Source organism: Salvelinus alpinus, chromosome 8, assembly GCF_045679555.1.
Source record: "Salvelinus alpinus chromosome 8, SLU_Salpinus.1, whole genome shotgun sequence".
NCBI lineage: Eukaryota > Metazoa > Chordata > Actinopteri > Salmoniformes > Salmonidae > Salvelinus > Salvelinus alpinus.
Genome location: NC_092093.1, coordinates 60,119,489 through 60,135,536, shown reverse-complemented (window position 1 = coordinate 60,135,536; position 16,048 = coordinate 60,119,489). Strand labels below are relative to the sequence as shown.

The 16,048-nt window shown below is 41.4% G+C and overlaps 1 protein-coding gene across 1 annotated transcript; it reads right to left on the bottom strand.

Moving 5' to 3' along the window:
* Nucleotides 1-723: 723 nt before the first annotated feature.
* Nucleotides 724-6,999, bottom strand: LOC139583382 (caveolae-associated protein 4a-like). The gene is made up of 2 exons (XM_071414402.1): nt 6,415-6,999; nt 724-3,158 (listed from the first exon to the last, which is right to left on the bottom strand). Exons 1-2 carry the CDS (start codon nt 6,769-6,771, stop codon nt 2,601-2,603), a joined length of 915 nt encoding a protein of 304 aa, XP_071270503.1. The 5' UTR covers nt 6,772-6,999; the 3' UTR covers nt 724-2,600.
* Between the last annotated feature and the right edge of the window lie 9,049 nt (nt 7,000-16,048).

The following is a 16,048-nucleotide window of genomic DNA, read 5'->3' as shown; positions in this document are numbered from 1 at the left end:
TGAGGCAGGAGAACACGAAGGTTTGTCATAGGGCTTTCTGACTGCCATGAGGCATGAGACCACAAGGATGAACCTGGCCAGAGGCTGGGCCCTGAACACTGTTGTCCTGGAAAATGATGTTGCCTGGAGGATGAGGAATGATGTCACAGCGCCGCCACCAGACGAAATGGGTGGAGTCTTCATCTAATCTTTCAATGGAAATGCTTATACACATTTTTGTTTTTCATTTATAAAACATATACTGAAATGATCTATCTTGGCTGACGATGCCAGGGTCAGCAAGGGATGAGCCTGTATCCCTGTCCCATGTATAAGAAACCTAGACATACAGACCTGATCTTCCTCTTAAGTCCCCTGACCACTGGATGCTGAGGGGAGTGGCTCTGCTCTGTGACTGAAAATGAGTGTGAATTTCACTTCAAAGTGGTAGCTTTTTTAGTTTGCACAAGTTATGGGTGGTGTGTGTGTGTGTGTGTGTGTGTGTGTGTGTGTGTGTGTGTGTGTGTGTGTGTGTGTGTGTGTGTGTGTGTGTGTGTGTGTGTGTGTGTGTGTGTGTGTGTGTGTGTGTGTGTGTGTGTGTGTGTGTGTGTGTGTGTGTGTGTGTGTGTCTCAACCACATACTGAGTACGATAATGACAATGTGTGTGTTTATCTCATTCCAAGTGATTTGTCAGAATTATACTTAATTGATTCATCAATAACAATATCATTTTGTGCAGTCAATTTACAATCATTTGCATTTTTATTAAACATATTTTCAAAGAATACCGGAAGATGAAAACAATGCAATGGTCTTATATAAATGACTGTTTTTGAGTAACTCATCATCCCATCCTGGTGTTGTATCTGCTCAAGTGCTGTAGAAAATATTGTTGTTTGATAGTCAACCTGTCATTCCTAACACCCTTATCCTAAGACATCCACATAAATCAACCCCTCTATGACACGTGATGCTCTCAAAAAGCATTTCAATAGCATCATGTGGCATCATAGTAACAACTTTATAACCTTTTTTTGGTTCCTCTTTATTTGAAGTGCATTTTATGAAGGCTTCATAAAGCCTTCATATAGGATTCATAAGCGCTACATAGATGCTTCACAAATCATCATGCTCTATAAAGATTCATAATGTGTTATAACTGTGTAACAATCATCAATTTATTTGTTCACGTTTATTAATCTTTTATAGAGCATGAAATACGGTTACAGATTATTTGTGAATCATTTATGCAGTTCTAATGAAGACTTCATAAGATGCACTTCAAATAAAGCAGGGCCCATTTTTTAAATAATTTTGTAATAAAGCATAACATAGCAAACAAGGATGCCATTTCTTTATTTTTAGATTTTACAGTGCTATACTTTATGACGGGGTCGTTGCAATTAACAAAGTGTGGTTGTCAAGTTGTTACAACACATTTATGGGAACTTACAAAAGCTTTTGACTTCATGTAAAAAATGCCAACTATCTTGAGATATGTTGCACTACAGCAAAACAGTTAGTTGAGTATTGCACCTGTTTTAGACCTTTTTAAACAGGAGAAAAGTACTGTGTTCATTAATATAGAAACAAAATCTACAATTAACAAGGTTATTGGACAATTGAATAAGATGATAACATGCACAATGTGTTACCTCTCCTTAGCAGCAGAGAGGCTTCATATATATTATATATTCCATGACATTCACTCTAGAGAATTACTCTCAACTTAAACTTAAAATAATATCTATAAACATGCAAAATCACTCACTCTGTTGAAGCAAACAACTCTCAATAAAATGTCCTAGTAATGGCTTTATATATTAAACTACACTAGATGTGGAGCAGATGCATATATTTATGAATCTGCTTATGTCCATTTGGCCATTTGTATAACTAATATTTTTTTTTTACAATAAAAATGTAATATCCATAGATATTTGACATAATGCACATTAGTTTCTTCACCTACCACTTTGTCCATTCAATTATATATGCTATTTATATATGCTATTTATATATGCTTTACTCCTCAGACACCAGCTGATTGAGTTTTTATCTGCAAAAATTGCACAAGAAATTCTATTTAGACCAATTGAGACCAAATGCTCATCATTCTTCACTTACCTTTGCACAAAGACACTTTCCAGTCTATTTAATGTTTTGTGTATGAAACATTAACCTTAATCAAACCATACCAGAACTCCATTCCAACTTCCATCACTTCAATAGTTTAGCCTTAACACCCCATATTCAGCCTTTCAACATGCAAATTAAAGACAATTGAATGTCTTATGTATTATAATATGTTGATTTATAAGTCTGTAGAAAATGTCCAATCGCACAAATTTGCTGTAATTCTTGTCAGTTTATTTGTTTTGCATGCTTGTGTTAAATGTAAGAAAAAATGACAAAAAAAGATAGAAGTATATCTATATAAATCATTGAACTTCCAAAACAAAGACGACTTCAAAATGTTGTGTGGATTATATAAACTCATTGTGTTGAAGCCCTAACTGACGTGTTTATGGGACTATCGTTCACAGGACAATCCTTCAAAAAGAAAAAAATATTAAAAGAAAAACACACGTTGTTGTTTTCCATTTCATTGAACGCTGGTTTAGGAGAGCTGTTTAATATCATGCATCGGCACCTCCTCCTCTACGCCATCCTCAGCGAGCTTAGGGCTGATGGATTTGTTGCCCTTGGGTGGCGGGACGGGTGTGGCGTCCTCGGTGACCCCCACAGCCCCCTCCTGGCCCTCCGCCACAGTCCTCTCCTTCTTTAGTTTGGCTGGCACATGGCTGGCAATGGATTCCTTGAGCCGCGAGCCGGACTGCTTGAGCCTCTCCCCAGACTGGCGGATCTTTTGCCGACGTTCGGTTGATACGATGCGCTCACCCATCTGGCCAACCTTGCTGCTCATGTTCTCTTTCGTCTTTGTCATGTTCACGCGGGAGAAGGTGGACTTTAAGCTCTCCATGCGGGTTAGGCCTGATTTCTTTATCTTAGCGGCCGTGGACGAGGCTTCCTCCACCACCATGTACTCATCATCAGACTCAGGGGGGAGCTCAAAGTGGTCTGGCTCCACTTCGGCCACAGACGGTTTGGGTTCTTTGGGATCCTTGGTTTCTTTGGGTTCCTTTCCGGCTGACACAGCTGACACCTCACTGTCCCCCTGTAATGAGAACAGAAACCAGATCAAGTTTCATAAAACGAACTCAAAACAATCAAAGGGATTCACAAAAGCACTTGTGAGTCTGCCTGCTAGAACACATCTGTAATATCAAGTGGTAGCATTTGATCAGGTCTGAATAATGTCTGAGCACTGACAGAAGCATTGCAATAGTATTGAGCTGTAACACTTAGAAAATAAAGACCTCAAATAAAAGTCTGGATAGATGTTTGGAGGAGAATGGCAGCCATAATATTTCTGTGTGTGTCTTATTTGTATGATCTAAATCATGTTAAATAAAGTATCTCACGCCTTGACAATCCTGAGAAGGAGAGACCAATTGTTTTCGCTTAATGCCGCGGTTGCCAAAACCCAGTTAAGACATTAGTTAATGGGTTAATGTTTCGTGTTTGAAATAAGAGCAGCCATTATGAAGACATTGCCAAGAATCATAAATCATTCTATTTATGAATGACCATAGAGTGCAGCTACAGTGCCTTCAGAAAGTATTCATACCCCTTGACTTATTCCACATTTTGTTGGGTTACAGCCTGAATTCAAAATGGATTCAATAAAAAAAAAATCGCCCATCCACACACAATACTCCATAATGACAAAGTGAAAACATGTTTTTAGAAATGTGTTTTTGGAAAGTCCTACAGAAGGACTTTTGTAAAGTGGAAAATGAAATACAGAAATACCTAATTTACATAACAATTCACACCCCTGAGTCAATATATGTTGTTGATTATTGCTAGACAACCATTTTCAAGTCTTGCCATACATTTTTAAGCAGATTTAAGTCAAAACTGTAACTCGGCCATTCTTGGTAAGCAATTCCAGTGTAGATTTGGCCTTGTGTTTTAGGTTATTGTCCTGAAAAGTGAATTAACCTCCCAGTGTCTGTATTCAGGACAAAAAGTGAATTGCACATTTTTAGCAGTATTACTTTAGTGTCTTTTTGCAAACAGGATGCATGTTTTAGAATATTGTTATTGTACAGGCTTCCTTCTTTTCACTCTGTCATTTAGATTAGTATTGTGAAGTAACTACAATGTTGTTGATCCATCCTCAGTTTTCTCCTATAACAGCCATTAAACTCTGTAACAGTTTTAAAATCACCGTTGGCCTCATGGTGAAATCCATGAGCGGTTTCCTCCCTGTCCAGAAGGACGCCTGTATCTTTGTAGCGACTGGGTGTATTTATACATAATCCAAATTGTAATTAATAACTTGATCATATTCAGTGTCTGCTGTAAGGTGCCCTTCTTTGCGTGGCATTGGAAAACCTCTTTGGTCTTTGTGGTTGAATCTGTGTTTGAAATTCACTGCTCGACTGAGGGACCTTACAGATAATTGTATGTGTGAAGTACAGAGATGAGGTAGTCATTCAAAAATCATGTTAAACACCATTATTGCGCACAGAGTGAGTCCATGCAACTTCTTATGTGACTTGTTAGGCAAATCTTTACTCCTGAACTTATTTAGGCTTGCCATAATGAAGGGTTGAATACTTATTGACTCAAGACATTTCAGCTTTTCACTTTAATACATTTGTAAACATTTAGAAAAACATAATTCCATTTTAACGTGATGGGGTATTGTGTGTAGGCCGGTGATTAAAAAAAATCTTAATTTAGTCCATTTTAAATTCAAGCTGTAACACAACAAAATGTGGAATAAGTCAAGGGGTGAGAATACTTTCTGTATTTAAAAAAAAAATGAGTCTAGCTAATTATGCATGTAATTCGCATGCAAATACATGGTCTAGCACTACTTTAATTCAAAGTGGGACGGTCCACTGCGTATATTGTTCTCACTGAATAAAGTTGGGAGTTTAAAGGTGAACTGGGGACTATTAATAATACTCACACTGGCTGATATAGCTCAGCTATAGGCGGTCGAAAGCTAAACATATCACATCATAGCTTTTGAAACTTTTTACAGTGTGTAAGTAGCTTTAAGCAAACTGTATCCGTTTCAAAGAGCAGCTTTATCAGTCAGGTAACTTGATGTCTAATATAATACAACAAATAAGTAAAAAAAATATACAAATGATTGGTTAAAAGTATCATGCTAAATCCTTACAAGTATTCAAGTTCCATTTATGGTTGTCAAAGTTTGCTTGCAGAGCCTAATTCAGAGTTCCAGGGCTGTTCCAATATAGCTAAGATATAATCACTATTAATGTACTGTATCATTTATATGCCTCTTGCGTATTATGTGAAACCTGATGGTATCACTTTATTTTGCAGTCCCCCTAATAACCTGGTATTTGACTTAAAACCACAGGGTAACAGCTTACATACATATTTCTTGCTACCAAGAACCATTGTCACCAAACTAGATACATGTTTTGAAGTAACTATTCAAAATTTCAATTTTTTTGTAACTTCACATAAAAAACACAGATAAATACCAGTAGTAATATTAAATAAATCATGACATTTTCTATAAGGTCTTTTAGTAGCAAGTGGTGTTAAAATGTTAGACAATTGATCCAGTCATCTTAGGTAGCTTTAATTACAGCATGACATTCCTTTTTCATAGAAGGGAGCGTATGAATTGAATCAGTTCATTTGATGCTGACTTCAAAGCATGTGCTTGATTCAACATTAGTATGTGACGCATGCCAAACTACATATTTTTCAGTGATTATGCGGCTGCCAGTGAATCCAGTTTGTCTATGGAAAAAGCATGTTGTTCTTTATATTATTTGACCTTCCCCTCTTATTTCCTCATCTAAAAAAAAATGGCTGCCAAAATCCACTACACCCCCATCCCTGGCTGCTTCATCCAAATCGTATCGTCATTGGCTATTTGCCACATAGTTTCTTGTTCTTGAGTGCAGCATCTAACCTTTCAGTAGACTGCAGTATATCTTGCGTGCTGTCAAGGCAACTTAGACCCTGAAAAACTCTGGTCAACGGTGGGCTTGCAGCTGTTAGCTTTGAAGGCCAAAGTAAAATTAAGCCGGTACCATTCTGCCATCTAAAATAGTCCATGCGTTGAATTCACTATAACACCCTCAATTTTATCAGATGCTTTCACCCCTCCTGTCTGTTATTTCTGTCGGCAAAATCTTAACTAAAATCCACACGTTTTTAACAATTTACCACATCCTTCTACAACTATTGAGAGTATGATCCTCAAATAACCGATAATGAAGCCAGTTAGTGGATAAAGATGATAATGATTACCACCACTTGCTTCTCACACCATGCTTTTTGCACCAATGAACTTGGCTGGATGGGATTACCTGGTAGATAACAACCCGGAACTTGTTCTTGGCCAACAGTTCCTCCTGGGTGGTTTCCACCTTTTTGACGCGGATGTTCTGATTCTCTACCCGTACACGGACGTCCTTGATGTGGCAGCTGACCTTGCGCGTCTTCTCCAGCAGCTTGTCCACTGTGCTGCTGGTGGCGGCATGGTTTACCGTCAGCTTCACCACGTCCTCCTGGATGGTCTTGACACTGTTCTCCAGCTCGAGCTGCCTCTCCTCCATACGCGTCTGGCACATCTGCACATTGTCGATGATGCCCGCCACACGCTCCAATAGCGCCATGATGGTCGCAGTATCATCCCCCACAGCCAGACCTAGTTTATCAGCCATGGTTGGTGTCTTCAACCACCGCGTCTCGGATCCAAAGGGAAAAGGTTGAGGTTAGAAATCCTATTTTTTCTTAGTGGTCAGTAGAAACCACAGAAGGGTAACCAGGCCTCTAGGTAGCTTCAACCTGAGACTTGTCAGACCAGCAGGTGTTGGGTAGGGTTGGGTTGCTGGATCATTGGGCCATGGAGGGCAGCAGACACCTTGGCCAAAGAGACTCACCCTGCAACTGGTGCCTCACCCAGATCCAATGCACCAGAACATGGAGGCTCCACCTCTCTAGGGTGTGGGCAGCTCAGATACGAGAGGGCCGACACCGTCAGGCAGGGCTCAGAGCGAGAGAGTGACAGAGCGAGACATGGGGCCGACTTGTCATGCGTTCACCCCAGCTAAAAATACTGAGCGTAAAGTGACTGCTCTACATTTTTTGAAGATGTGTGGCTGGGATCATGGAAACCCCCTATCCATTCTACTTTCATCTTCTCTAAGCGAGTTATAATTTTTCTGTTGCACCATTGGACAAAAATATACAAGCTATTGCTCTGAACGCCTACAGCACAATCAGGAACATGTCTTTAATTGGAAAAACCTCTCAATGGAGCTATCATTAAATACAGTAGACTTTTTATGCTAAGGTACACTAAGGTACATAACTGTTGCCCCAGTTAACATTGGTATCCAGAGGTCTATGCTGTCCCCTGGGCAGATCCCTCTGAGATCTATGCTTACCACCCAGCAGACCAATTAGATCAGGGGTTGGGCATGCGTTCCAAGAAGTATGCTAGTATGGATGTTGGAACGTAGCCCAGGGCTCATGCACACTATGGGAGTGACATCACATGTGTGACCTTGTGGTACTGGATACAGACTTAAAACATGAGTCCAACAAGATTACAGGCCTAAGAGTTCAATAATTGCTTATTCCCTTGTGTAATGTGTTTTGTATCTCTGTACTGCCTTTTTTATATGAATGCATTCCAAGGGTATCTTTGGTTTGTAATTTGGTTTAAGAAGAGATACATAATTTTGTCTCTGCATCACTAAAGTGAATTTCTCGGATGGGGTGCTAAGCTCTTCTTCTACCCTTCTTTATATTTAGGCCAGTCCGAGGGGACTTCCATGATTGAGTATCTCAGTATAGCATTGGTAATATAACTCAAGTTAATCATCGTAAGATTATTATTGGTGCAAAGAATTTGACTCAATTCAGCTTGTCAGTAGTCAGAATCATCAGTAGGAAATTAGGTAAACTAATCAGTTACTGATTGGTACATTAAGTTAGAAAAGGTGCTGGCAGGTAGCTTAGCAGTTAAGAGCGTTTGGCCAGTAACTGAAAGACTGCTGGTTCGAATCCCTCCGCCAGCAAGGTGAAAAATCTGTCAATGTGCCCCTTGAGCAAGGCACTTAACCCTAATTGCTCCTGTCAGTTACTCTGGATGAGAGCATCTGCTAAATGACTAAAATGCTGGGAAATCAACAAATTCTTAGAAGTTGTGGATCCCTGCTGTAGATTGTGACTTTTTCTCTGCACACTGATTGGATATTGCAAACAATCAGTCACCTGAAATAGGATCGATATCTAATTCATGTGATACATTACAACTGAGTTGCAAGCAGATTGCAGGCAATTGTTGAGAGTGACACACCGAACGTGCAACCCAGGTGCAACTTTGTTTAATTAAACAAAGGATGTGTGTCGAATGAGTTTTCCTTCATTTAAATAGGTACATTGATTGAGAACGCATTCTCATTTACAACAACGGGATACGGCAGGGCAGAAGTGAACATTATCACTATTTATTTTCCAAAATACCGAAAGGTCGGGCTGGCTGAGTAGGCCCCCATAACTTAACAACCTGTGCAAGGCATTCCTTCCATACAGGGAGGGGCTAGGCACCTCCATGGGGACTGGGTAGGGGGAAGGGGACTGTCCAACTCCTAAAATGATGCCACCAGCTGTTGTCTATAATTAAACACTGGGTATATCTATAATTGCCCCGTCATAGCGGAGAGCAGGCTTACTTCATCCATATGAAATCTTCATCCATACGAAAGTTACTCACTCACTCACTCACATAACCCAGTGTATATAATATCCCCAAATACCATCATCCATCTCATCTCATATCCCCGTGTTGTGCCCCTCCCAAGATCTCTTAAACGAAAGATTACACACCCGTTTTAAGCTGACACGGTTTTGAACTCCTCACATACTACGATAGGAACAGAGTCCTTGAAGGATTGGCTAATCCTGCCAAGTATCTGTAAATGTAATGTATGCCGAGAAGTGTGTCTGCTGTTAGCATGACTATCAGAGATACTTTTGTACCCATCAGCTTCGGACTTATCAGCTTCATACCAGTGAGCTTCGTACCAATCAGCTTTGTGACCATCAGCTTCGTACCCATCAGCTTTGTACCCATCCGTGTTGATTCCAAAAAATGATGTGTTGATTATATGAAAGGGTAATACACTTAACTTAATACTGTATATAACATAAATAATTATATTCGTTAAGTTAAAAAAAAAATATTCACAACTGTCATTTAAAAATCTCTTAGATTTGAACATTGTCACCTTTTAAAAGTCACACTAATCCTATTCATTGACATGGAATGTTTAGAGATATCTTGACAGTTATGGTCCAAGAGAGATACAGTGCCTTTGGAAAATATTCAAATCAAATCAAGTTTTATTAATCACATGCGCCGAATACAACAGGTGTAGGTAGACCTTATAGTGAAAGGCTTACTTACGAGCCCCTAACCGACAGTGCAGGTTCAAAAAATACAGATAAGAATAAGAGATAAAAGTAACAAGTAATTAAAGAGGAGCAGCAAAAAATAACAACATATGCAGGGGGGTGCCGGTACAGAGTCAATGTGCGGGGGCACCGGTTAGTTGAGGTATTATGTACATGTAGGTAGAGTTAATTAAAGTGACTATGCATAGATGACAATAGAAAGTGGAAGTGGTGTGGAGAGGGCAGGGGGGGGGGGGGAATGTGAATAGTCTGGGTAGCCATTTGACTGGATGTTCAGGAGTCTTATGGCTTGGGGTAGAAGCTGTTTAGAAGCCTCTTGGACCTAGACTTGGCGCTCCGGTACTGCTTGCCGTATGGTAGCAGAGAGAACAGTCTATGACTAGGGTGGCTGGAGTCTTTGACAATTTTCAGGGCCTTCCTCTGACACCGCCTGGTATAGAGGTCCTGGATGGTAGGAAGCTTGGTCCCAGTCATGTACTAGGTCGTACGCACTACCCTCTGTAGTGCCTTGCAGTCGGAGGCAGAGCAGTTGCCATACCAGGCAGTGATGCAACCAGTCAGGATGCTCTTGATGGTGCAGCTGTAGAACATTTTGAGGATCTGAGGACCCATGCCAAATATTTTCAGTCTCCTGAGGGGGAATAGGTTTTGTCGTGCCCGCTTCACGACTGTCATGGTGTGCTTGGACCATGTTAATTTGTTGGTGATGTGGACACCAAGGAACTTGAAGCTCTCAACCTTCTCCACTGCAGCCCCGTTGATGAGAATGGGGGTGTACGGTCCTCTTTTTCCTGTAGTCCACAATCATCTCCTTTGTTTTGATCACGTTGAGGGAGAGGTTGTTGTCCTGGCACCACACTGCCAGGTCTCTCATTGTTGTCGGTGATCAGACCTACCACTGTTGTGTCATCAGCAAATTTAATGATGGTGTTGGAGTCGTTCCTGGCCGTGCAATCATGAGTGAACAGGGAGTACATGAGGGGGCTAAGCACGCACCCCTGAGGGGCCCCTGTGTTGAGGATCAGTGTGGCGGATGTGTTGTTACCAACCCTTACCACTTGGGGGCGGCCCGTCAGGAAGTCCAGGACCCAATTGCAGAGGGAGGTGTTTAGTCCCAGGGTCCTTAGCTTAGTGATGAGCTTTGAGGGCACTATGGTTTTGAACGCTGAGCTGTAGTCAATGAATAGCATTCTCACATAGGTGTTCCTTCTGTCCAGGTGGGAAAGGGCAGTGTGGAGTGTAATAGAGACTGCATCATCTGTGGATCTGTTGGGGCGGTATACAAATTGGAGTGGGTCTAGGGTTTCTGGGATGATGGTGTTGATGTGAGCCATGACCAGCCTTTCAAAGCACTTCATGGCTACAGACTTGAGTGCTATGGGTCGGTAGTCATTTAGGCAGGTTACCTTAGTGTTCTTGGGCACAGGCACTATGGTGGTCTGCTTAAACCATGTTGGTATTACAGACTAGGACAGGGAGAGGTTGAAAATGTCAGTGAAGACACTTGTTAGTTGGTCAGCGTATGCTCGCAGTACACGTCCTGGCAATCCGTCTGGCCCTGCGGCCTTGTGAATGTTGACCTCTCTAAAGGTCTTACTCATATCAGCTGTGGAGAGCGCAATCACACAGTCGTCCAGAACAGCTGGTGCTCTCATGCATGTCTCAGTATGATTTGTCTCGAAGCGAGCATAGAAGTAGTTTAGCTCGTCCGGTAGGCTTGTGTCATTGGGCAACTCTTGGCTGTGCTTCCCTTTGTAGTCTGTAATGGTTTGCAGGCCCTGCCACATCCGACGAGCGTCAGAGTCGTTGTAGTAAGACTCGATCTTAGAATCCAATGAATCCAATGACAGATGTGGTGTACTCCTCAATGCCATTGGAGGAATCCCAGAAAATATTCCAGTCTGTGCTAGAAAAAACAGTCCTGTAGCTTAGCATCTGCTTCATCTGACCACTTTTTATTGATCTAGTCACTGGTGCTTCCTGCTTTAAGTTTAGCTTGTAAGCAGGAATCAGGAGGATAGAATGATGGTCAGATTTGCCAAATGGAGGGCGAGGGAGAGCTTTGTATGCGTCTCTGTGTGTGGAGGTCCAGAGTTCTTTTCCCTCTGGTTGCACATTTAAGGTAAATGAGGTAAAACTGATTTAAGTTTCCTTGCATTAAAGTCCCCGGCTACTAGGAGCGTTTGGGTGAACGTTTTCTTGTTTGCTTGTGGCAGAATACACCTCATTCAATGCTATCTTGGTGCCATCCTCTGACTGTGGTGGTATGTGAACAGCTACAAAGAATATGGTTGTGAACTCTCTCGGTAGGTAATGTGGTTTGCAGCTTATCATGAGAAACTCTACCTCAGGCGAGCAATGGCTCGAGACTTCCTTAGATATCGTGCACCAGCTGTTGTTTACAAAAATACATAGACCTCCGCCCCTTGTCTCACCAAATGCCGCTGTTCTATCCTGCCGGTACATTGTATAACCAGCCAGCTGTATGTTGATATTGTTGTCCTTCAGTCACGACTCCCCGTGAAGCATAAGATGTTACAGTTTTTAATGTCCCGTTGGTAGTTTAATCTTCCCAATAACTCGTCCATTTTATTGTCCAAAGATTGCATGTTTGCGAGCAGAATTGAGGGGAGTGGGGGTTTATTCAATCGCCGCCTACTCCTCAGAAGGAAGCCCGCACTCCGGGCCTCTCTTTCTCCGCCTCCTCTTCACGCAAATCACTGGGGTCGGGGCCTGTTCCTGAGGGAGCCGTATATCCTCTGCCTCGGGCTCGTCAGAGTCGTGAAAGAAGAAAAATTATTCTGCTAGTCCGTGGTGAGTATTCGCAGTCCTGATGTCTAGAAGTTATTTTTGGTCATAAGAGAGGGTAGCGGCAACATTATGTACAAAAATAGTAAAAAAAGAAGTTACAAACAACGCAGATAAACAAACATAAAAACACAATCGGTAGGGGGCACGTAAAATGTCTGCCTTCTGCTCCGGCGCCATTTTACTACCCCTTGTCAGACCCCTTCTCCTTTTCCACATTTTGTTATGTTTCAGCCTTATTCTAAAATGGATTTAAAAAAAAGAATCCTCAGCAATCTATACACAATACCGCATAATGACAAAATAAAAACAGGTGTTAAGACATTTTTGCTATTTAAAAAAAAACATAAATACCTTATTTACATAAGTATTCAGACCCTTTGCTATGAGACTTGAAATTGAGCTCAGATGCCCCCTGTTTCCATTGATTGTCCTTGAGCTGTTTCTACACCTTTATTAGAGTCCACCTGTGGTAAATTCAATTGATTGAGCATGATTTGGAAAGGCACACACCTGTCTATCTAAGGTCCCAGAGTTGACAGTGAATGTCAGAGCAAAAAACAAGCCATGAGGTCAAAGGAATTGTCCGTAGAGGTCTGAGACAGGATTGTGTCGAGGCACAGAACCTGGGGAAGGGTACCAAAAAATGCCTGCAGCATTGAAGGTCCCCAAGAACACAGTGGCCTCCATCATTCTTGAATGGAAGAAGTTTGAAACCACCAAGACTCTTCCTAGAGCTGGCCGCCCGGCCAAACTGAGCAATCGGGGGAGAAGGGCCTTGATCAGGAAGGTGACCAAGAACCGGATGGTCACTCTGACAGAGCTCTATAGTTCCTCTGTGGAGATGGGAGAATGTTCCATAAGGACAACCATCTCTGCAGCACTCCACCAATCAGACCTTAATGTTAGTGGTCAGATGGAAGCCACTCCTCAGTAAAAGGGACAAGACAGCCCGCTTGGAGTTTGCCAAAAGGCACCTAAAGGACTATCAGACCATGAGAAACAAGATTCTCTGGTCTGATGAAATCAAGGCTTTGGCCTGAACGCCAAGCATCACTTCTGGAGGACACCTGGCACCATACCTACCGTGAAGCATGGTGGTGGCAACATCATGCTGTGGGGATGTTTTTCTGTGGCAGGGACATGGAGATTAGTCAGGAGAGATTCTTGATGAAAACCTGCTCCAGAGGTCTCAGGACCTCACACTGGGGCGAAGGTTCATCTTCCAACAGGACAACGACCCTAAGCACACAGCCAAGACAACACAGGAGTGGCTTCGGGACAAGTCTCTGAATGTCCTTGAGTGGCCTAGCCAGAGCCCGGACTTGAACCTGATCAAAATTCTCTGGAGAGACCTGAAAATAGCTGTGCAGCAACGCTCCCCATCCAATCTGACAGAGCTTGAGAGGATCTGCAGAGAAGAATGTGAGAAACTCCCCGAATACAGGTATGCCAAGCTTGTAGCATCATACCCAAGAAGAATCGAGTCTGTATCGCTGCCAAAGGTGCTTCAACAAAGTATTGATCAAATGAACTGAATACTTATGTAAATGTGATATATTCGTTTTTAGGTTTAATAAATTAGCAAACATTTATAAAATCCTGGTTTTACTTTGTCATTATGGGGTTTTGTGGGTAGATTGATGAGAGGGAAAAATACAATTTAATCAATTTTAGAATAAGGCTGTAATGTAACAAAATATGGAAAAGGTCAAGGGGTCTGAATACTTTCCGAAGGCACTGTATGACAGAGACACTGTACAATAAGTGGCTTTGTCTACCTCTGCTGGGTTCTTGTGTTTACTGTGGTTCTAATGTTGAGGTCACAAATGTTATGGCTTTTTACAATACCAAGTAACCAGTGTTGGGGAGTAGTGAACTACATGTAGTTCAACTAGTAATTTAACTACATTTTGCAGTAGCTTGGTGGTAGTTTAACTCAATTAAAATCTTGGTAGTGGTTTCAGTAGTTAATTACTTATTTTGCGGTGTAGCTAACTACTGGAACTACATATTTTCTTTTGCAAAAAATAAAATAAAAATGGGTTACGTAGACTAGAATTTCCCTTAATTCTCAGCAGCAGACCTGCCGAATCATAGTTTCAGCAGCAGACCTGCCGAATCACAGTTTCAGCAGCCGACCTGCCGAATCACAGTTTCAGCAGCAGACCTGCCGAATCACAGTTTCAGCAGCAGACCTGCCGAATCACAGTTTCAGCAGCAGACCTGCCGAATCACAGTTTCAGCAGCAGACCTGCCGAATCACAGTTTCAGCAGCAGACCTGACGATTTCTTACTTGAATCATAGTTTTGGTATTTAATAGGTGAAATGGGCAAAAAAAACTGCAGAGTGATCTGTTATTGCAATTTGCAGTCTATGACATTTCAGAATTTGATGTGATAATTTATCACATAGTAGTTTGGATGTAGTGAACTACTTTTTCAAAGTAACGTTAGTTAAGTCAACTATGTTTTTCTGAAGGGGAGCTTTAGGCTAGCTTAACTTCTTCCAGTGTGAAGGAATTGGTAGCTTGGTAAACTATATGTTTCTTAAGGGGAGCTTTAGTCTAGCTTAACTTCTTCCAGTGTGAAGTCATTGGTAGCTTGGTAAACTATATTTTTCTAACGGGGAGCTTTAGGCTAGCTTAACTTCTTCCAGTGTGAAGTCATTGGTAGCTTGGTAAACTATATGTTTCTTAAGGGGAGCTTTAGTCTAGCTTAACTTCTTCCAGTGTAAAGTCATTGGTAGCTTGGTAAACTATATTTTTCTAACGGGAGCTTTAGGCTAGCTTAACTTCTTCCAGTGTGAAGTCATTGGTAGCTTGGTAAACCATATTTTTCTTAAGAGGAGCTTTAGGCTAGCTTAACTTCTTCCAGTGTGAAGTCATTGGTAGCTTGGTAAACTATATTTTTCTTAAGTGGAGCTTTAGGCTAGCTTAACTTCTTCCAGTGTGAAGTCATTGGTAGCTTGGTAAACTATGTTTTTCTTAAGGGGAGCTTTAGGCTAGCTTAACTTCTTCCAGTGTGAAGTAATTGGTAGCTTGGTAAACTATATTTTCAGAGTAGCTTACCCAGCACTGCAAGTAACCCAATAACCAGTGTAGTTCTCAGAATCAGAATAATATTGTGTGTATTATGTAATATGCACATACAGTGGGGAGAACAAGTATTTGATACACTGCTGATTTTGCAGGTTTTCCTACTTACAAAGCATGTAGAGGTCTGTAATGTTTATCATAGGTACACTTCAACTGTGAGAGACGGAATCTAAAACAAAAATCCAGAAAATCACATTGTATGATTTTTAAGTAATTAATTACCCGAAACACACAGCCAGGGCAACTAAGGAGTGGCTCCGTAAGAAGCATCTCAAGGTCCTGGAGTGGCGTAGCCAGTCTCCAGACCTGAACCCAATAGAAAATCTTTGGGGGGAGCTGAAAGTCCGTATTGCCCAGCGACAGCCCCGAAATCTGAAGGATCTGGAGAAGGTCTGTATGGAGGAGTGGGCCAAAATCCCTGCTGCAGTGTGTGCAAACCTGGTCAAGAACTACAGGAAACGTATGATCTCTGTAATTGCAAACAAAGGTTTCTGTACCAAATATTAAGTTCTGCTTTTCTGATGTATCAAATACTTATGTCATGCAATAAAATGCAAATTAATTACTTAAAAATCATACAATGTGATTTTCTGGATTTTTGTTTTAGATT

Excerpts from the sequence above, each read along its gene's own strand:
- LOC139583382 (XM_071414402.1), bottom strand. The coding sequence starts at position 6,771 with ATGGCTGATAAACTAGGTCTGGCTGTGGGGGATGATACTGCGACCATC. Across the intron at positions 3,159-6,414 it reads TCCGGGTTGTTATCTACCAG|GGGGACAGTGAGGTGTCAGC; the intron begins GTAATCCCATCC and ends TTCTCATTACAG.